Here is a 23,337-nt window from a genome sequence, read left to right as displayed (position 1 = left end):
ACAACATAAAACTGTCTAACTGTTAATTCTGGGGGAGGGGATTGTGATTGGAGATCATGTTTCATTTCATATATTTAAAATACATTTTAACAGTAAAAATGTAGTCATCGATTATGTAAATTTTAAAGAAAATAAAATTTCCTGTATTTTGTTCAAAATTAGCTGGATTTTTATAAAACATACGTTATTATTATCTATTACCAAATAAATGACTACAACAACAGCGTCGTGTTGCCCAAATAAAGGCTGTTGAGTACTGATACAGGAAAAGATGTAATTTTCCTATTTCCGAATTTGTAGTAAATCCCCATGTGTATGTCTAAAAATGCCCAAGAGTCAAAATTGCAGTTAAATCAGTAAAACAAAAACAAAAACAAAAACAACCCAAAACTCGGATCCCTGAGATAAAAGATATTTTGTTGAGCAAAAGATGCTTACAGTAATCTGAGAGACTTCAATCCATCGAAGGTTCGAGGAGGAATACATCTCAAACGGTTGTAACTAAGAATTCTGAAAGCATACATAGCAGATTTGTTTTACTCAGATATCCCCAAATGGCCAAATGTCATTTTAAAAATAAAGCAGTGAAGAAAAAAGGTTGTTTTAGCATTTTATAAACTGGGGATATTGATATACAGTATTTTGTGACTGTTTGTGTTTTCAGTAATACAACATATTTCTTTCTAAATACAGTCTAGAATGCTTTCTGCCCCAGCCGACGGCTCAACTATTCCCTCCCTCAGGTGACAGACTTCTATAGAATCTCTCCCAACCCCGCCACAAACGTAAATTATTCTTTGTTTCTTTTCTGGAACCCAACACTTTTTTTAAAAAATAGTATCTGTAGTTGTTTGTTTATTGAGTTGTTTTTGTCTGTTTCTCCCAACAATATTTATATTTATATTTCTTGAGGGCAGGCTCTCTCTGTCTTGTTAACAGGGAATGGCCAAGTGCCTAGAAAATGTCTTTTGTCCAGTGAATTAATAAGTACTCAGGCCCACATTTTCATACTCACAAGGTGAGGAGCTGGGTCATGTTGCTGAAACTCTGATTAGAAAGGGTGCTTATTCGGTTGTTACTTAAGTCTCTACAAGAGGAAAAAGAAACAAATGGAGTGAACTGTCACAGACAAAGTGAAGTATTAGTGATTCTTAGAGAAGGCTCTGCATGCTCAGTCACTGCGGCATTCTTAGAGCTCAGCTTTCACCTGAAACACCAAAACACTGGATAACCCTGGGGGGTAGATTGACACATTCATAATTATTCACGCCCCTGCCTGTTGAAATGAGAAGGGACGATGTTTTGGGTGCCACCGCTTGAAAACTGCAGTTTTCACTTCGTAACAGGTTCAAGCAAGCTCACTCTTCCCGTCTCTCTCTCTGCTCGCTCCTCTGCCAGAATGTGATGTTCCACAGCCCGCTCCCATGTCTGGTCCCAGAGCAAAGACATGGGGAGGCCCCTCACAACGGACACATTGTATGGGTGAGAATTAAACCTTTGTTCGTGAACGTTCTATTGGTTGCATATCCTTCAGCTTCCCTGATCTATATGCTCATTGGTAGACACTGTCAACTTTGGTAGCTGAAAGCACTCTTTTGATTACATTTGCAACGCCATAGTGAGGAACTTAGCCCTTGGCGAAGTCACTGGCACACAGCAGGTAGGTCCTCGATAAATATCTGTTTAATTTGTAAGTAAATAAGAGAGATGTGGGTTTTTTTAACCAATGAGACATGGCTGTTGATAGCCAAGTGTAACTGGTCCTATGGGTTGTGATTTATACCCAGTGAACTTGCTCTTCTTTTTATTATATATATCTGTGACCATTTATAATATGACACATGTAATGCATACTGTAACTATAATTATATTGCAATATAATGTAATACAATAAAATATATATAATGGCATACTATATATGACATATATGATGTATCATTGGCAGTTTTGCAATAGGAAAAAATCAGTGAATATAGACATACACGTAGTCATACAGTGATATGTATATACTCACTGATTTGTCTCTACTGCAAAATGCTAAACACATAAATAAAAGGAAGATTTATGAATAAATGAAAAATTACAGGTCATAGTTTATGATCATTGTATGTGTGTATATTCACTACTTTTTTCCTAAAGCAAAATATATAAATCAATGGAAGATGCAGACGAGCCAGAGATTATCCATTCCTTTATTAAAATAACCAAAATATCGGTAAAATGAGCCTATACAACTTGCGAAATGATAGGAATGCTACAGGACTTCAAGATCCATCTTCTCAGCTGCTCGAGCACTACCCCTAAATTTAGAAATAAAGAAGTGTATCTATATTAGCAGCAGTTACTTGCTGAGAGGAGCATAATGAGTCATTGGTAAAGCCATTTCTGGATCTACAAATGCTCATTTTTCATTTCCAAACTGGTCTTAAATAATCGCATCCTGTCCCACAAATGACCCAATCCTGCTGAAGTGACCCTCTGGAAATTGCAGCAATTTAATGGTTTATTTAACAGAACAGAATGTATGTAATCAGTTCCTGCTGCTACTAAGTAAGTAAGGAGAGGCAGAACAAGACATCTTAGGGACATTCTCCCTTTTTCGGTTTATTCATTTGTCATTTAAACAGTCCTGTGTACTTTCTACACAGTGATTTTCTTATACGTTTAAGAGAAACTGAAAATGATTAACAGTGTTTTAACCAACCACAACCTTCTAGGGCCAAGTTTACATTGAGAAATGTAACATTTTCGGCGACTTACATTTCTAGAATTCACTAATTAGGGATAAACCTCCTTATTCTAGAACACTAGAAATTGGCCTCCTCAGCCAGCCATATTTACTCTAAAATCAGATAGGGCTTAAACTAAAGATAAAGTATTTCTCTTTACATTTACTTCCATTGCTAATTTTTGTTTGCTTGTGAGAAGCTTTATCAATTACCAGCAAGGCCACGCTAAGTGTGACATTTTATACAGTAAGATTTTCTCTTTAAAAATATTGTACATATAACTAGATTTTAATGTTGGTATATTTAAATACAATCTTGTATTACTACTTAAAAAATCATTTACACTGATGAAAAAGATGTTATTTTACGAGGGCATCAAAGCAAAGTGAAAAAAAGTCAATGTCTGAAATTTACGCTCAGAATGTCAGCATCTTTGTCAAGTGTACTTAAATACTGTGTAATTAAAAATGAGTTTTATAAAATCACGTTTGAATACTGGAAGTACTTAACTTAGAGCATATTATATAAGAAAATCAAACCTAATAAAATGTATTTTCAGTGAAGTTATTACCATCCACAACCTTTTGCTTCAAGTCAAGAAGAATAAAGCCATTACTTTCTAGCTTCCTTTTCTTGGCTTGTCATAAAATAGCCCATGTTCATTATCAGTAGAAGTATCCGAATTTTCCGCATTTCTACAGTTCTCTGATACTTAATCAGATTTGTACTTTGAATAGAGGAGGTCCTTCCCCTAAGATGCACCACTGCCTGACTGATATTCAATGAAAATGTAGCTACTGACCCAGAACCGCAGTGAGGAAGGAGGGAAGCATCTAACTGTAAACGATTTATATTATCTGAAAGGTTCACTAAATCTTCTGCCCCTTGCTACCCCCACTTTGGTGAACTAGAATAAGTCAAGATGAAAAAAATACAACACGTTACTTACATAAGTGTTAAATGTTTGTAGTTATAGAGCTCCTTAGGCACCAATGTAAATTGGTTCCCATCCAGATACCTAAAAACAAGGACACAATATTATTTTTTTTTAAAGGAACAATGGTGTGGCACAAAACAGTTGACACAATTTCACTCCTAACTGAGGCAAGGAAGCACTTTGCAATTCTGGCTTTAAGACATCATGTTCCCTCTAGCTGGGACTGTTATTTAAAAGAAGTAGAGGAAAAAAAGCACAGTTGTCCAATCCAGAAGAACTATTTTGTGGAATCGCTTAGTGTAAATTATAAAACCAAGGAGAGACTGGAGAGTCCAGTTCTTTGTGGTTTATGTAATGAGGCGAGTCGTGTGTCCAACCATTTGTGCGTCAAGAAGGTTCATTCAATCAACCATATTTTTAGTCAGCCTCCAGTCTGCTTGTATTTATGTGGGGACGATACCATGAAATGCGTTCACTATCGACAGAACCTTGGGGCTGAGGGCAAGACCACTCCACCTAGTAAATAACAATCAATGCCTTCAAGGAGATATTTAGGAATTCAAATGAGATTTCAGTTAAAAATAACCTGTATATCTATCTGCTTTGTGATAATAATTTTAGAAGGTTTTATAGAAAATCACAACCTTTATCAAAGACACAAATATAACATCTACATGTAAAAGTAATCAAATAACCACATATATGTGAAGTTTCCTTTCTGGATTAAAGTCAGCAGGATAATCTGAAAATAGACAGACATTGGGCTAATTGGCCAGACATAAAAATGAATGAATGCTTTAGGTTTTGTTCAAAATGTCATACAAAGAAAAATAAACTCCATCTCAAACAAGGCTGTATTTTCCTAGAATAAAGACGACAAAGGGTACAATGTCTTTCGGCAACGTGGGCTCCCTGCTTACAGGTGTGCCCACAAAGAATCCCGGCCCAGTGGGCAGAGGGCCCCTCCTCCCCCCGTCTCATGGCCCATCTTGAGATCTAAGGTTGAGGTTATTAGTATTTTTGCTAGATACAGAAGTAGCTGAGAAATTGCCTCAGATAATAATTATTTCAAATAGTTCAAAATAAAAAGTTATATAAAAGGCACACGTTATCAAAATATGTAATAAGTACAGGACTAAGAATCGGGCACGTGTTATGATTTCTTACTTATGCCTGCTCAAATTTCCTGCCTTCCTATTTCTTCTTCGACTCCTTTCTTTCCTCCACCCAAGTATTTCTTGGTACCACTAGAGGGAAGCATAATCCCATAGACTTCAGTATTCTCCCTTTATTCTGGAAAATGTCATAGCAGAAAGCTAAAAGGATTCAGAATGTGTGCTATGGATGTTTACATGTAGAACCATCTAAGAGGGAAATTATATGGAACTGATTAAAAATAATAGATACCATTTGTTTAAAATTGTCCACTAATATGTCCTCGTTTTTGCCAAATTCTTTAATAATTTAATATAAAATGCAATGAAATTTTTCTAATACACGCATATACGTGATTGTAGAGAAGGATCCTGCTGACTTGGTAGGATTCTAAGAATAAGCTCTTGGGGAGATAAAACTAGAATTCACAAGAGATGAGTTAATATTTTCCTCATCTCTGTAACATATTTCTTCAGAAAAATATTACTTTTTAATACTTTGTGAAGAAACAGATTGAAGATTCAACTGTCTGACGGAAGAAACATATGGATGGCATAGACACGATATGAACCAAGCAGGTTCTCAGATGTAGTTTAATAAGGAAATTAAAGAACGTTTAAGGGGCGCCTGGGTGGTGCAGTCGTTAAGCGTCTGCCTTCGGCTCAGGGTATGATCCTGGCGTTCCGGCATTGAGCCCCACATCAGGCTCCTCCACTGGGAGCCTGCTTCTTCCTCTCCCACTCCCCCTGCTTGTGTTCCCTCTCTCGCTGGCTGTCTCTCTCTGTCTAATAAATAAATAAATCTTTAAAAAAAAATAAAGAACGTTTAAAATTATTTGATAGGCATCAGGGAGAAGCACTGAGCTATGGGCCAGTTGAAAAGAAGGGATTCCACATTAAAGATGACCTGGGTGCGCTGAGTGTTGTGTTCTTGGCTGGGGTGTTCCCAGAATCAAAGCTTTGCATACAGAACACTCTAAAGACATCTAGCTGGATGAAGAGCAATCTCCTGAAATAAATACTTATTAAAATAAGAATTAAGTATTTAATTATGCATACACAAAGCAGTGCTTATAGTTAATTAGCAACTGTGACTGATAGCGCCGAGAGAAACTGAACACTTCACAGCAGTTCAATTCTAAGAGGAACCTTGTGTGTACGTGTGCTAAGATCACACCTCTTTTCCCCCTAAGTGTTCAGTTCAGGACCAAATTAGGATTCAAAGAACTGCGCATGATTTGCAAATAAGTTCTCTGATAACTGAAGTGACGTCTTCTTGAAACTCATTACCTATGTTCCATGTTGCCAAAAGTTTATCAGAGCTGCTCATTTAGAATGCTTGCACACATGGGCATGAATTACAGGGACACATCTGCACAAATTACACTGGAACTTACATCATTTTGGATACATAGTCCCACACAGAAAAAAATAAACAGAGGCAAATGACTCAACTGCACTCATACCAAGCATTTGTTTCCGGGATATTAGTATGCAGATTACATAATGGAAAGCAGCACGCATGCTTATGTTATTCAAGCAACTTATCCTCGGATTTATTCCATTCCACAGACATAATATGAGGCAGCTGAGAAAGTGTGTATGGTGCTTGGTATCTAGATGAGTATATACTGACCATGTACTCTGGGGTCAAATATCAGATATGAAAATGTTAGGGATAATTGGCCCCACACCCTTCATGATCTAAAGGATTCTAATTCAAGTCCAAAGGGCAGTATCTCTTTTTTAAGGATAAAGATTATGCCAGCTTCTTCTAAATCCTAGATATTTATGTATCCCATGTGGGAAGCTATTCTCCCAGGAGATACAGTGGTAAAGAATAATTAGCCATATGGAATATCCCAGACACTGTAGATAAACTAAATATGCAGCATTTCTCAAGGTGTATTTGATGGAACATGAGTCTTGCAAGATGGTCCATGAGAAAAGGGCTATAGGGACAAACATGTATGGGAGCTATCTTATATTTTACCACCCTCCCTTGGGGCTTCAGAGTGCACCTCAGCATAACACAGACATTTGAGAAATCCTACAGCGAATAAGAGAGAAACACACACAACCAGCATTTCCCAAGTGTATCTAAACTGGCCTTTAGATGATCTGTTTAGGGATACTATTTAGTGGCTTACAGAATAGAATTTGGAAATAGGACTCTGAAGATGTTTGTTTGGTTTCCATTTCCCTTGTTGAAATATTAATTGTTAAGGAAACAGAAAGGCAAGCTCTACTTACAATTCAGTGACGTCTCTGGGAATACCTTTGGGCAAGACCTTCAAGGCCTTGTTGCTGCAGCGAACGACTGTGTCCAAGCATGTGCATTCCGCGGGGCAGCGAGAGAGTGGAGAACAGCTACTGTCATCATTGCCTAAGTTGCCAAAAGAAATACAGGAAAACCCAGATGTGTGGCTTTGAAAATGCTAGAAGGGATGTGATGCTTTTAGCTTCACAAACATAAGCATCTTGAGCCAGGAGATCACGTCTGTGCATACAGCACATGGACTGTTGACAAACTCATGCCATCCACTGGAGACAGCCCTGCTTTCAGATTGCCCGGGGCCGAACTCCAGAAAATAACTCACAGTTTCTATCATCCATCCAATCATCACAGTAATTTTCTTTGTTCAGTTATTTATACAAATTACACTTTTAATGAGAATATGTAAATCTACACTGAATTATGGAGAAATTATAAGGACACAGACATGAAGAGACATAAAGGGATAGATTAATTTAAAGTGTTTAGCAGAAAATGTACAGGCCCCTCATTTTAAATTATGAGGCTCGAAGGGGCTCTCCGTTCCCCGGCAGTAATAACAGAACCTACTTTACAAGGCTATTACGAGAATCAAATATGGTGATACATACAGAGCATTAAAATGTGAAAACTGTTATTTTTGTCAGGTTTCCTAGAATTTCTATTTTTTAAGTCAATTGCTTTTCTCCCTTGAACATGGCAGTTCCTAAAAGAGATGCTTAGAATAATAAAGTGAAAATGAAGCTACATAAACAGTACCAACCACGAGCTGGAAACTGGAAAATTTAAATAAAACATTCAGAAACACAGATCAAGCGGCCGTGGATGGGAAAGCAAGTCTGAGGAAGTAGGTGCCCTGTTTCTAAAAACAAACAAAACAAAACAAAAGCAAAAAATGCACAAAACTGTTTGTTGCCCGAAGTAGGACCTGCTGTTCTAGTTGGGCCCCGCAGCAGCGGACTGGTCACGTGAACGCCTGGTGCCCGAGGATTTAGCAAGGCTTTCTTACCATCATCACACGTGAAGTCTTGAATGGCAACATCCTGGATGGGGATTTCTTTGAGGAAGTATGGTTTCTGACAGCGAGGATTTCCGGTTACAATTCTTTTCTTCCTGAGCCATTCACCCAGCCAAGCCAGGTAGCAGTTGCAGTTAAAGGGATTGGCCAACAGGTTTCTAAGAGCCGCGTGCAAACAACGCAGGGTTGAGTTTAGGGTTCCTTACTTCTCAAAACCCCATGGTACCATTTTCCCCACAGCATTTCTGCTGGAACGATTCCTTCTTATTCTTTGTATTCCCCGCGGCCCCCAGCCCAACCGTTCCTCCCATTCATACTCAATCACACACAACATATGGGATGCTTTTTTTTTTTTTTTTGGCTAAAATACGTGTGTTTGGAACTTAAAAAAATAACACTTTTCATAAGAATTCTTCAAATAATTTCATGCAGAAAATAAAGCAAATGCAGCAATTTGGGGGTTTATGCCGTGGATCCTGATAGAGATCTCATTTAGAGATAATTTAAACTCGTCAGCGATCTGACTTGCTGTCAAACTTCCCTCCACTGATAATGCAGTAATTTAATATAAAGATGAAGGCTGATTACCTTATATTATTGAGTTTAACCTGACAACAGCTATTTCATTAATTTGTCATTTCAAGATTTCCATCTCTTATTTGCTCCAGAGAATAGGTTTCCCATCTAAACTGACAGCTGCGTTGATTAAATGCCAGTTATAAAAATGAATTTACTTCTACAAATCTCAATACTTTTGGCATCTCACCACTTCAGCACAAACCTATTGACAACCTTATTATTTATAAACATGCCATCTTTAATATGCACAAATTAGTCACTCGATGTAAAGTGTCATATTTTATGTGGAAAGAGGATTAAGTGCTTTACTGATGGATGGATGCTTCCCTCAAATTATTTCTTCAGTGACTTGAGCTATGTTGGACCTGTTTTTTTTTTTCTTTCTGACTACCCTCTGAGTTCGATTAGTATGTTTAGATGCCATCATTACTAGGAAATCAAATCTGTTATAAGATTTATCATTTCAAACATTGCTTTTTAGATACTGACATAGAAGAGAACTGAAATACATTGTTTGGAGGGTTTAAAAAAAACTCACCTTCTGAGTATCTATAGACCTACAAATATTCTTTATTTTCTAACCGTCTACATAAAATGTCCTCTCAGACAGGCTCAACCTATTTCTTCAATATTTCCCTAATCTCGTAGTAAATGCCCTCTCGTGAACAGTTTTTATTGTAAGTCTGGTCATCCTAAAGTAGCTCCTGTCACTGTGAATGATCCTTTTGAGCACAGTTTGTTGGCAATAACCCTATTGGCTCTGTGTTTATGATACCTAGGCTGAAAAGACTCCAATGTGAGAACGCCGGGGAGAATCTACAACATTTCGGTGATGTGCAGCGCAATCAAGTTATAATAAAATGAGAACGTATAAATTAAGTCACATCACATTATTCTAAGAAAGAGCTGACGGAAAAATAGTTAAATTTTTGTTAAATTTTAATATAAGATAGTAGGTGGCATTTTTAGAAAAAAATTAGTTTAACATGAATAAATTTTGTTGATCTGTAAACACTTGCTCACATTTCTCTTGAAATGCCTAATAATGCATTAAAATGCTATTAATAAAAGGAAGAAATATAATACACTGGGCCAGTCATACATAAATGAACACTATCCTTCATACTTACAGAGTAGATAAAGAATGGAGAGTATCAAATGCCCCTGGCGCGATGGTAGTAATTTGATTATCATATAAAGAAAGCAAACGCACAGAACTCAGTCCTATGAAACTGTCATTGCCAACACAGGTTATGCGATTACTTCTCAACATCCTGAAGGGAAAGAGAACATGGTTATGGAGAGAAAGCATCATGCCATCAGTTTTGCCTATCCGAGGACCCAAGTCACCCCTCTTTGCAAATGGGCAACGTTCATTACTGTTTTCTGAATGCTCTCTTGTCCTTAGGGATTGCTGCGGATATCTACCAACAACGTCCCGACAATAAAACGCTTCGCTTACAGTGATCACACAGTGCTACGGAAAAGTCCAGTGAGCCTCGCGTGCACTCTCGGCCCCATCTGATGAGGGTAGAATGTTTGGCCTCTGACGCTACAATTACGTTTGCCTGATTACATAATGGCCCAATTCACGACTACAGCTCTCTGAGTCTTTGAAGCCCCCTGATTTGTGTATTCGCGGTAGCCTTACATCTGAGGTTTAACAGAGGGGAAGCAGAGAAAAATCAATAGTCCAGGCAGATGGAGACCTGAGGGCACCTCAAGGACTTACATGCCAAGTTAATGTTGGCCCGGGCTGGGGAACCCGAAGGAGACGGAGCACCCCCAAATCTCGAACAAATTATTTTATTTGTGAAAATTATTTTATTGTTTTAAAGTTTGGAACTAAAAAAAAGAGGCGATCGTTGACAGATTCCAGTTGTTCACAATGAAGTTTAAACAGGCTTCTATTGAAAGAATTCTGACCTTTTTTTTTTTTTTTTTTTAAGTCATTGCCACTAACAGGATTAACACTGTTGTCGTTTCCTCATCACTGCTAAGGTTTTGGCTCCATTCTTAATTCTTCATTGAACTGTTTATTTGTGGGGCTTAGAAAAGGAATGAAAAATTCCTTAAAAACTCCACGTAAAAATGAAGAGTTGCCATGAATCTTATTCAGAAAGAAGGCTGAAAAGTTATTTCCCTTCATTTCTCTAGACATGTGTGGACCACCCTACCCTACTAGAAGATTGCAGTATATAAAACAGAAAGGCAAAAATAAATTAATAACAGAATGTTCCTCTGTAATTCTAGATTGCTCTATAGAAATAAATAAGACATATCAATTTTTGCGTTCTGCTAAGTCACAGATAGGGAGAAAGAAAGATGCCTTCCTTATCAAGGCACCATTTTATGTTCGCAAGCAAACGCACAACAGAAAGGTACTTCTATCAGTACTATCATTTGCCATAAGTAACAAAGAATACTCGGTTTTAATCTTGGTGAAGTCACAGACCCCTGGGAGAAGCTGAGGAAAGCTTTGCTTTCGGTTGCTAGAAAAATCCATAAGCACACATAGGTACTACATTTTGCCTGCAATGTCAAATACTCAGACTCACTGAAATCTGTGCACATGCTACTAAGAGGTTTACTAGTCCTACAGAGTTAAGAAGTCTAGGGATAGTGGGGGTGCCTTGTCAAAATCACAGTTCCAAGCCGAAAAATACCACTTAGAGAAATACATATGTCCAGACAAACCTACTTTCGTCCTTTGAATACTCTGAGCTTGGCTGTAAGACGCTCTATTATTCTTGTGTAGCAGAGTGGCTGAAGGAGAGAGCCAGTGGCATCTGTCATAGGTGCCAAATATAAGAGGCACAAAAACATCGCTAGTAATATAATGAAGGAGAACATGAATTTAGAGGACTTGTCTCAGGAAGAGTCCTGTGAATGGAACTAGTCTGAAAAAAAAACTTTAATAAGCTGCTTGGGTTGGTGTTATGAACTCGACTGTATGCCCTAAAATTCATGCGTTGAAACCCTCACCCCCAACGTGACTGTATTTGGAGAGAGAGCCTTAAGGGGGGTAATTAAGGTTAAATGAGGTCCCAAGGGTGGGTCCCTAATCTGTTAGGACTGGTGACCTTGTAGGAAGAGGAAGGGACACCAAGAGCTCTCTCTCTCCACACACAGAGGAAAGGCCACGTAAGAACAGAATGAGAAGGCACCACCTACAAGCCAAGAAGAGATCTCGCCAGAAACCAACCCTCTCAGCACTTTGATCTTGGACTTCTAGCTTCCAGAACCATGAGAAAACAAATTTCTGTTGCTGAAGTCATCAGCCTGTGGTATCTTGTTCTGGCAGCCCAAGGCAGACTACTGTAGGTGGGATACAGACTCCTTCCTCACCTCCCCCCCCCCCAATCCTTCATGCTGCCCCTTCCAAAGAGAAGGTTCCCCTAACAAGTAGTCCCTCAACTAGTGTCCAACAAAGGAGGCTTCTGCTTGCTGGATTCCTGTTTTGCTGAGTTGCCTGAGGCAGCCCAGGGAGGAGGGGAGCAGGGGAGGAGTAGATGCAGCTACCGGGGGGTGCATTTTCTCTGCCCTCCCCTCCCCTATCCTCAGTATCTCCTCCATAAAAAGGCTAAAGGAATATTTGTGTAACATTTTGAAGGGACTCAAGTTAGTCTGTGGGAGGGCTTCAGGCCAGTCCTGCTGGAACTTAAATGCCACACTCTCCCTGTGAAGCTCAAGGGGCACACGTCCTACATTCACGGGCAGAGATTTTTCAGTAGGATTTGAATTTAGGATGCTACGAACGCATCTACACTGGCTGGGGAAATGGTCTTCTCCTTCTGCATCTGATAAAGAGCAGGCAGGGGACTTCTCAGCTATCAGTCACCCTGGTTGTGGCCCCTTGGATCTCTCTCCACTGCAATCACCATCAGGCTTCTGGATTACAAGTAGTTTCCTTTCCGTCTTCCAAAGGCTTCCGAGTTTTGGGTTGTATCTCTTCCAATTTTTAGGTTGCCACTTTTGTCAAACATAATATATACTTTAGAGATCATAAAAACTAAATATATTCACTGTAGAAAATTCAAGCAACAAAGTGTTGCTTTTGCTATTCAATCCAATCCCCGTCCTCTTTGGCCAACAACTTTTTTGGAAACATATAGAATTTCTTTTTCCTAACCTCCCCACCCCTGAACAAGTAGACATACTTAGCAAGAAATAGTACAAGATCTATGATGAGTCAGTCTCTCTTTTTCACTAAGACTTCACAGGAGTGAAAGAAGGTGGTTTCCAGATAAACTTAGTTATTCTGCCACAGGATTTGGATTAGATTCTGAAGTTCAAGCCCAGGGGCCAAGAGCGAATGTTAGATGGAGGCTGAGGAAAAGGCAAAAGGATGAACATTCTGAGGCAGAACGGGGAGGGGGGGACAGATCATACAAGCACTGGAACAAGGGCAATCTTTTGTTGAGGTATCAGCAGCCAGGAGACATTCTTGATCTTTTGCAAGCAACACACTGAAGTAGGGGTGTTTGAGTAAGGGAATGTTTGCATGCACAACACGTGTGTGTGTGTGTGTGTGTGTGTGTGTGTGTGTGTGTGTGTGACAGAACCAAAGATGGGAGGGTGAGAAGAAGTCCTCACTATTTCCCAGCCCAGAATTATAATGACCAGTGACTACAGTGCTAACAGTCACCATGCAGATCAGAATACTTACAAAGTTTTCAGACTTTCTAATCCCTTGAACATCTTATGCTGAACATTTTCCAAACGATTACTCGTGAGAAGTATTTCATTGACACCCGATGCTCCTTCAAATGCTCCTTCTTCAATGTCTGTAATCTTATTGTTGCTGAAGTTTCTAAATAAAAAAATTGTTGAAACAAGATTTTAAGCTATTTCTTTTTAACAACGAGGGCAATGAGACAACATATTTGATCATTTTCTTCTAGTGAACAAGGTCTTTCATAATTTCCACGCTCTTCACTGCCCAGCACACTTGAGGGTCTGAAAAGACACCGCTTCCCATTCCATCAATTCAAATTGATGATAGTACTGAGGGAGAATGTCAGTGGTGAAAAATACCAGCCCGATCAATGTCAAAATGATCTGCAAGGGTCCTCAGGAATATAAAAATCTTGAGGTCCGGTATTGAGTTGTATAAACCTTTATGTTCAGCACAAAACTTAATAAAGAACTTTAAAAATAAGTGTCCCTGATAAAAACTATTGAATGAATTAATGACTAAAGAAGGCAGTTGTGTAGAGAGAAGAAGGATGGGTTAAATATGTGAGCATTTAGACTGCATCAGAAATGTATCTGAATATGGGTTTGTTCCCAGTCAAACCTCTCATTGTAAGTATGTGTCGAAACAACCAACTTAATTGTCAGTATTTTGTATAATACAAAGCACAACAATGCTTGTCCAGAGGGCAAAAATATCCAGTTGATGGAACACCTTCCTATAGGTTCTATCTTTCTCTTTCTCATGTTCACTCCAAGACAGGGAATGCCCCCCAGAACAAGGGTCGTTTTTATGTGTCATTTTATTCCTCTCAGAGCATTGCATGCACTAGTTGCTCCATAAATGTGTGTTGAATTGAAAGATATGAATAAAATGAAAGAGCAATCCATGTCAGTGAAAAGGAGAACAATTAAACAATAAGAAACTCTTTGGGAGGCAGTATAATATGGGGGTCAAGTGCACAGGACATAATCTGCTCTGCCACCTACAGTCAATGTGACCGTGGACCACTTACACTAGAAAAGCAGGTGTTACAGAGCCATACTCCTTTCCTCCTTTTGATGTTTCCTCTTCTATGAAGGTTGTTCCATTGGCCTGACATGCTTGACCCCTGTTCTGTCCCTCCCTCTCTCCTCCTCAGGGGAGAGGAATACTGTCTGACTGCTGTTGGAACTGCTAAGTTTATAAACTTATTTTAAAATATGAGTTGTGGATATGTAGTAACACAGATAAGCTATCAAGCCAGTTTACCAATCATTAATTTTGACTATCTTCTAATGAAAGTTTAATGAAGCAAAAAGTCAAATAGTTGACATGAATGTGCTGAAAGAGATAGAACAGTGTGGTTTAGGGAATAGAAAAGGAAGTTACAAAACACTACTGAACCCATTTCTAATGAGCTTAGATTGCCGAATTCCTGCTGTGGCCACATAACAAACCAGCTGTCTGAATTAAAGTAAGACGCCAGGGCTTTGCTACAGAAAATGTGGTTGGCATCCTTGAATACATAGAAAAGAGGTGATTACTCAGACTTCCCTCAGAAATTACCCTAAATTCATGTCACAGGTACTTATTGTAGGGAAATTTCTCCAGATCTTTTATAGTTTCCAATTTCCAAAGAAATCTGAATAAAACCACACAGGGATTTAAAAAACATAACAAAACACCACAGAAATTTTAAAAGGCGGCTAATGCACAGCTTACATTTTACGTAACTGCGGAAGTTTCTTGAAGATTCCTGCAGCTTCCAACACCGTGAATTCATTATTATTGAGACGCCTCAGAAAAAAAAAAAAAAAAGAAACAAAAGTTTCATCACCAACAGCCATGAAGGGATTAAGTTTTACTTCTCATACAGAAATGTAAGATCATTTGGGGGTTATTCTGAAGTAAAACATAGGACACATTTCACAGAAAGTCTGTGGAAGTACTGATTTTTTCCCCATTTCACTCAAATTTTAATGATCAAAATAAAATATTAAGAAGCACACAGTAAAGAAAACCAATTATCAAAAACTGAAACCAGCTCTCATTCATAATCTGTAGAACAAAGTTTCTCAAACTCTTTTTCCCCACTATCACCCCTCCCTCAAAAGTATTTTTACCCGAGGAAGCATTTTAGACCATTTTTCCTAATCACTGGCTCCATATATTTTTTACTAACAGCTTTTACGCTATGCAATTTATATGCCATAAAATTCACCCTTTTACAGTGTGCAATCTAGTGGTTTTTAGTGTATTCACAAAATTGTGCAACTATCTTTGCTACCTAATTTTAGAACATATTTGTCACCCAAAAGAAAAATCTCATACCCATCAGAAATCACTTTCGATTTGTTTTTCTCCCTGCCTCAGTCCTTGGCAACCACTAAACTACTTACTGTGTCTATGGAATTCTCTATTCTGGACATTTCATAGAAGTGAAGTCTTTTTGTGGCTTTTTGTGCCTGGATTTTTTTTTTTAAACTTTGCATAATGTTTACAAGACTCATCCACGTTTAGCATACATCAGTACCTCATTCCTTTTATGGCCAAATAATATTGCACTGTATGGATATACCAATTTTGTTCATCCATCTATCAGCAGATAGATATTTGGGTCGTTTCCACTTTTTGATTATCATGAACAATGCTGCTACTAACACTTGGTGTACACACAAGTTTTTGTGTGGATCTATATTTCGATTCCTTTGGATATTTACACATGCAAAATTGCTGGGTTACATGGTAAAACTACATTTAACAATTTGAGGAATAGCCAAACTATTTGCCAAAGATGCATCATTCTTATATTCCCCAGCAATGTATGAGGAGTCCAATTTTGTTTTTGTTTTTGTTTTCGTTTTTGTGGCCATTTTAGGGCATGTGTTACCTTATTGTGGTTTTGATTTATGGTTTTGTAATGCTTGATGATACCAAACATTTTTTTTTTTTGGTGCTTATTGGCCATTTGCATATCTTCTCTGGAGAAATGTGCATGCAAATAATTTGAGCACTTTTTGATTGGGTAATGAACATTTTTATTGTTGAGTTGTAATAACTCTTAATATATTCTGGATATAAGTACCCTATCAGATATATGATTTATAAATAGTTTCTTCCCAGTACTAATTTTTAAATGTATAATTTACAAAATCCTTAATTTCTTAAAATACACATACTTTCCTGACTAATAAATTACAGGCTAGTGCTGTAATTCTTAATTGACAAGTAAGCCTATTTAAGCTGTTATCACACTGGAAGATACAAATTGAATTGTTTGTAATAATATTGAAAATATACACTACTCCCTACATGACCATAGCAATAGAGTTTAAGCCTTTTACTACAGGCATAGTCTCCACACATTCCAAAACATCCTGAAGCTTTGACATAGATTCAAAAACTAACAGGAATAATAATAATAATAATAATAATAATAATAATAATAATAATAAAGCATCACTATAGCCACAGGGAAGTTTCTGTCATCTCTTTGAAAGCATTGCATTATTTTTAAGTATTCAAATTGTTTAGGATTCATTAAGTAACAGGCACGAGTATAGGCATAGTGGGAGATAGACTATAAAACACAATCCCTGTCATCAGGGAGTTACAAGCTAATTAAAGACAAAAGGATTATACAACCATAAAAGGACAGCCAACTTTGCAAAGCAGTTAATGGCAAAAACCAGATGGTGCTATACATAAACGTTGCCAAGACGTGCAGAAAACAATGAGATTTCACCAAGTTTTTCTTGAATTTTTAGAACCCTAGCATGACTTTTATAAATAAAGTCACTAAAGGCCAACTGTACATGGCGTAGAATCTGTAGATGATTCAACAACATATTTTAGCAACTAGTATGTGCTTGGCCTGAGGTAGGGTTATAGATATGCATCTGATCTCATTGTCCTTTCAGCTTTTCCTGCTACGCTGTCCACTGTTCAGGGAAAAACTATCCTCTGTGCTTTAATACTTGATAATCAGTGAATTCTTCAGTCAGTGAGGTAATAAAGCCAATAAAGTCTCTCTCACTGAATTTGTAATTAACAAAGATTCAAAATGGTAACTCTCCAACTACTTTCATGGTTGCTGCAGAAGACTATATACCTTAGAAATCTATTACATGTTTAGAAATGGGCGTGGGCATAAATAATACCCAATACATGAATATCAAAGGAATATGTTCTTATTATTAGCATTAGGAAGAACTAACTGACTTTTTTTTTTTTTTAAGATTTTATTTATTTGACAGAGATAGAGACAGCCAGCGAGAGAGGGAACACAAGCAGGGGGAGTGGGAGAGGAAGAAGCAGGCTCATAGCGGAGGAGCCTGATGTGGGGCTCGATCCCATAACGCTGGGATCACTCCCTGAGCCGAAGGCAGACGCTTAACCGCTGTGCCACCCAGGCGCCCCAGAACTAACTGAATTTTGAGAGGCAAATTAATTTCTATAGTCATGTCTTGGACAAGAAAGATGAAGTATGATAGCCTCTAATATCTCCTGGTTACAAAGAAGGGTTATGGCCATGTGTGTTAATTAAAATCAATGTAATTCTTGAAAATAAAACGGAAAGACAAAAATTCCAATGCTATGATGTTTTGGTTCCCTCCCTCCCAACCCGGATTTTGTTGGGAGGTGAACTCACAGCTCGGCAGTGTACTGGGGAATGTGGTCTGGGATTTTGGTGAGTTTTTGATTGGAGCAGTCTACGGTGGTTCCTTCACAGCGGCACTTTTCAGGGCAAGCCAAATCGGCAAAGCAGTCCCCACTTAATTTGGATCGATAATCTTCTGTACCTATTGAGGATTCGAGGCAAAAAAAAAAGAAAAAAAATACTGAGTCTAAAGGTTTGAATATTCATAAATTTGTAGGAAGAAAAATAGTAAGATAACTATAGATTATGCAGCAGGGAGACAACTTGGGGAATTTTTGGTCAATGGATGTCAGGAGAGGGTTAAAACAAGGGCTTGGAATTTGCTGGAAAAAAGAGTAACCAGATTCACAGGACAGGAAACATTAATAGAGATGAGCTTTTCACAGCTGTACTTTCTGCTGATCCGGTTATGAGCCATTCTAGCCTAGTTGAGAGCTTATCATACAATGGCTATCAATTGTTACAAAGTTTATTTTTTTTTCTCTGAGTCAAGAATTTAAAAATGTATCCAGTAAGAAACATATTCCTATGTATCATTTCAAATTAGGGCTTTCAAGGCAAATAGATGTACTCAGGTTTTTAAATTTTCTATGGTCTTATATTATTCTCTCCCTCTCACATAATCTTCGGAAACGCCTAAAAAAGCCCTCTTTTTCATTTTGATTTTATAAAAGGAGACAAGTAAATCCTGATTTAAGCCTCAGCAGCTTGTCATGCTGTAGAAAGCTGCGTGACGTTCCATGGTGCTTGACGGAACCATGTTTTACTCATACCTGGCAACCACATGGTTAGATCAAGCACAACAGAAAATCTCGCTACATAATCACTACACCATCCACTAGGCCAAGGGTAAGACCGAGAGGAAAGATGAAGGGAAGCAGGAGAAAAAGCTACAGACGTTCTGGAAACGTAATACTGTTTACATGACATGCATTCTTCCCGCAGAATGTTTATGACCATAGTAAGAGTATTACTACCGAAGATTTCCTGGAAACACAAAGAAGGGGCTACACTGAAAGGTGCCTCCACTGTTCCTCAGAACTGCAGAAGGGAAACAACAGCTTTCGCGAACAACATCCAGGAAGAAGTTGAAGGTGAGCTACAAGGACAACAGAGAAGCTCAAAAGATCTGTGGTTTCTTCTTCGGAAAAAAAAAAAAAAAAAGGCGCAAAAGACCGAGACTAGAAGAAGGTACATCAGGATTGAAAAGGGAGGACATTATGTTTCAGATCAGACACTTTTACTTACAGCCAAAATGGTGAATTCCTGCAAAAGTAAAGATCCCCAAGAAGGAAAGAAAGAGTAATCCCAATTAAGATTAATCGACACATATACAAAACTAGCGAAGGTCTCTTCCTTCTTTCCTTACTATGGCAATTAGAGGGGGATGGCATAGTATGACAGCAATCGTCATGCTTTGCAAACGTTTGTAGTACTTTTTTGAAGCACAGTGCTCTTACAGGAAAAGCAATGGCATACAAGACGCACAGCACAAATTAAGTTCTTGTCGATTCCTTTAAATGATGGGCTCTCTGCAAGATAGATTTTCTGTTGAGTTATCACTATAATATCTAGAATGCCATACAGAATGGTGGTAGGCAAGTAAACATGCAAACGTAAGTGAAAAACAAATCATGGCAATCTTCAAAAACAAATACATCTGGATTAAGCCTTACGTTGTGGCTTACATGCTTTTTAATGACCTTTCCAACTTATAAATAATGTCACTTAGTGGAAATGAAATCAGAACCTCATACAGTTGTAAAGCTGAATATAATCGTTTCGTTAGACTTGGCAATTAATGCCAGGGCATTTACTAAGGAAGTGTTGTCCCGTAGTTTAAGCTTTCATTTTAAAAGCGAAACGAAGAAATGCTGGGAACAGAGGGCTAAATGACAGGTACATCAGGTATCTTATATTTAAAACAGTCTGCATTCAATGCAATGACAATGATGTTTCTTTAATGGAGACTCTATGGGTAGGCTAAAATTTTAATATAATCTAGGGACAAAAAAGGAGAAAAAGCCCAAAGGATACTTCCGAGTCCTGACTTCTATTATTATTGGTTTAATATAAATTGAATGGTCAGAAATTATTGACAATTAAGCCATGATATCACATATACAATGTATTTCCAAAAAAACCTATTCTGACTGCTGTCAATAAATAGGTAAAACTGTATCAGAATTTATGAAAACAATCTGCCATTTGATCTTTAATTTGTGAATAAGAAATATTAATTTCTAAATTATTCATAAAGTACATTTAAATGTAATTAAATAATTTGGTATCAATTATATTAACTGCCATAATTTAAAGATTTTAGTAATATTAATGCTGTATCCTCTAGGTGTTCTGGTGTTTAGAATATGGCTTTTTTCCAGGTAAGTAATAGCTATCAGATGACTTTCTGCTTAGCAGTGAGGTAAAAATAATGAATTTTAAAGATTGCCTATGAAGGCAATCAACTGTTCTAAATTCAACATGTTATTTCTTATGCAGCTAGTGTAATATATAAAATATTATTGATCATTCAAGCTCAAAATGAGTAATAAAACAAAATCTGTTATATGCATAAAATTATTCAAATTCTAATGGCAAATAACACATATCTCCTTAAAACACAGACCAAACCCAGAACTCTTCTTAAAAAATCAGTATGGTTTTTGCATGCTAACACCATGTAACTATCTCCTTACTGGTAGTTGTTAAAATATATGATAGTCTAGAACTTCCCCAGGAGATGGTAAATGTAGCCAATCAATTATTAACATATATTTTTATATAATGGTTTAAAACAAACAAGTCAAGAGGCATTTTACACAACTGGCAGGCAAGGAAAAAAATAAGTAAACATATTTCAAAGAGCTAGTTCCAGAATCATCAGCCTTGAGAATGTTAAGATTGTAGTGGTAAAACATTTCAATTACTTTTCTAAAAAACATTTCATTCATCTGCCTAAATTATTCAAGGCATTTAGTGCCCAGGAACATCTGATGCTTTCAGAATGTACGTCAGTATTGTTTCTGTAGAGTTACATTGTCACTCCAGGCCTGCAACAATGTTAACTCACAAACAATGTATAATTGCATGTCAGCAAGCAGGAAGTTGCTGTCTTTGTATAAAAAGTGAAGCAACAGTAAAGCAAAATAAAACAAAAAGCAAGGGGCACTTTTTTAGTATAAAGAATTATATTTAAAAAAGTAAATTTCATGGAGGACAAGGCAATTCTGTGTGTTTGTAACTGATTTCATGTAGAACTAGTTCTTTGACAACAGAGAAGTCTCTGTCTTTAAAACTAGCTCAATAAGCTATATTTTAAAAACAGGTTGAAAGATCAGATATCCAACATAAGGAGAGAAAATGATTTAAGTAGAAGGCTACAGGTTCAAACATTTTAGCTACTGTGAGAAATTTTAGATAATGCGCCAAAGTGAGAGAGGAAAAAAACGATGGGGGTTTAATAATATGTCTAACATCAGAAGCTGCATGCAAAGGTCAGGTTTTCAGGAAACAGCTACAAGTGGTCTATGCAGAAGTCAGTCTATCTACAGAGTACCCACTGTACTTTCAAACGCATGCATATCAAGGTTTCAGAAGCTATATTTTATAAGGTGAGGAAAGGGTGTCTGCAGTTAGTCCTACTACCGAGCAAAACCTACCTGGAATGAAATACTGTTCTTTAGCTAAATAAAAAAAGAGAAAAAAAAAATAGAAGATGCACCTGAATGTCAGCAAGCAGAGATATGAGTTATATTAGATTAAGAATGGACTAAAGGTACTATAGATAATTAAGTGAACTATATTTACAGCAGTGGCTGAAGTATAATCATGTACAGTGAGTAGTAAATGTCTCTAGAACCATGGACAATAAACAGCTTTGTTTTGATATTAGCTTTTTAGTATGAATTCACTGCCGAATGTGAAATACCCCTGGAATAGTTAGATAGCATACTACTCAAAATATACAGAATGTAGTTTATCATAAGAACACAGAAAAGTAAATTTCAAGGAAGTAAACCTTTTATTTAATAGTAACACAATGGATCTATATTTGGGTTTTTATAAATAAATATAATATTCCCAAAATGCTAAAAGATGGTCTTTTTACAAAAAAAATAAAAATAAAAAATAAAATAAAAATCCTCACAGTCCTATTTAAAATAAGAAGGTGAAAAATAAGTGAACACATTTAGTGTGAGAATCAAGGGATCAGGAAATTTTCCCCCTACGTCTGAGCCTGAGCAAATCACATAATCAAGTCTCAGTTTACTTTCTGAAGAAATGAGAACATGACTGATTACCTTAAGTTTCTCAATGGAGAATACAACAACAAACATGAGACTTAGCAGACATAAAAAAGTATTCTGAGCTAAAGGGCCCCTGTTCAGTTTGAACCCTAAAAATACAGTATGAAGTATCCAGGCATCTTATTTCTTGGCTGGTAGCCTATTTGTTATGCTGGATATAGTGTTAAAAATATTACATATAGGAGTGCTATATGAATTGTGTCTATAGTTCTCTTTATTTTGTTCTTTATAGACAGCAGAAAAATAAGTATATTCTATAATGTTTGGTAATTCGTCTGAAGACCAGTTGTCTCTAGGTCTCCATAACCACTGTTTTTGGTAACACAGGGGAAATGTCACATGAAGTAAGAAATTACCTGAACAACGGAATTTCTTGCTTTTGATTTGTCCAATTCTTTTGTTGGCCAGACGCCGGGGGCTGGTGCAGCGGGCACCACTGGTCTCGATGGGGTTGGTATGGAGATAATCCGCCAGCCACTTGAGATGGCAGTCACAAATAAAGGGGTTCTGGGCCAAATGCCTTTCAGAAACACAGACAGAATACTTTTATACATGACTTGCAATGAACTCAAGTCTCAAATTCACAGTGGGGACAGCAGTCATCGTATTTGATCCAAGCCATATATACATACATGGTCTGAATGGCCCGGAGAGGTGAAAAAGTCCCCTTGGCAATGGTCTGAAGCTTGTTGTCGTACAAGGAGAGAAGGTTCAAGTTGTGCAGATCCTGAAAAGCATCTACCCGAAGGCAGTTTATCTTGTTGGCATTCAATAATCTGTTTGATCAAATAGTTGCAGAATTAAAGTGTAGCATCTCCTTAACCCACCTTCAAGATTCTGTCCTTCTTGAGAAATACAAGAAATCAAGAAATCACATTTCTCTGAACCTCGACACTAACATTTTAACTGGAATAATTTATTTTATTTTATTTTTTTTTTAAGATTTTATTTATTTATTCAACAGAGATAGAGACAGCCAGCGAGAGAGGGAACACAA

At 37.4% G+C, this 23,337-nt stretch overlaps 1 protein-coding gene across 2 annotated transcripts in view; it reads right to left on the bottom strand.

The window, feature by feature from the left end:
• SLIT2 (slit guidance ligand 2) overlaps positions 1 to 23,337 on the bottom strand; it is a 344,969-nt gene that overhangs the window by 60,928 nt on the left and 260,704 nt on the right. Inside the window, exons 13-24 of one of the 2 annotated variants that reach the window (XM_026514512.4) lie at positions 22,973 to 23,116; positions 22,697 to 22,860; positions 21,693 to 21,716; positions 18,022 to 18,172; positions 15,093 to 15,167; positions 13,362 to 13,505; positions 9,823 to 9,966; positions 8,105 to 8,271; positions 7,074 to 7,206; positions 3,679 to 3,747; positions 1,016 to 1,087; positions 439 to 510 (exon numbers count right to left, since the gene is read on the bottom strand). In XM_026514512.4, coding sequence (XP_026370297.2) covers positions 439 to 510; positions 1,016 to 1,087; positions 3,679 to 3,747; positions 7,074 to 7,206; positions 8,105 to 8,271; positions 9,823 to 9,966; positions 13,362 to 13,505; positions 15,093 to 15,167; positions 18,022 to 18,172; positions 21,693 to 21,716; positions 22,697 to 22,860; positions 22,973 to 23,116 — 1,359 coding nt within the window. The remainder of the gene's footprint in view (positions 1 to 438; positions 511 to 1,015; positions 1,088 to 3,678; positions 3,748 to 7,073; positions 7,207 to 8,104; positions 8,272 to 9,822; positions 9,967 to 13,361; positions 13,506 to 15,092; positions 15,168 to 18,021; positions 18,173 to 21,692; positions 21,717 to 22,696; positions 22,861 to 22,972; positions 23,117 to 23,337) is intronic. The other variant, XM_026514514.4, reaches the window with a different exon arrangement.

The sequence above is a fragment of the Ursus arctos genome, unplaced genomic scaffold (genome assembly GCF_023065955.2).
Source record: "Ursus arctos isolate Adak ecotype North America unplaced genomic scaffold, UrsArc2.0 scaffold_9, whole genome shotgun sequence".
Taxonomy (NCBI): domain Eukaryota; kingdom Metazoa; phylum Chordata; class Mammalia; order Carnivora; family Ursidae; genus Ursus; species Ursus arctos.
This window is presented reverse-complemented; position numbering and strand designations above follow the sequence as displayed.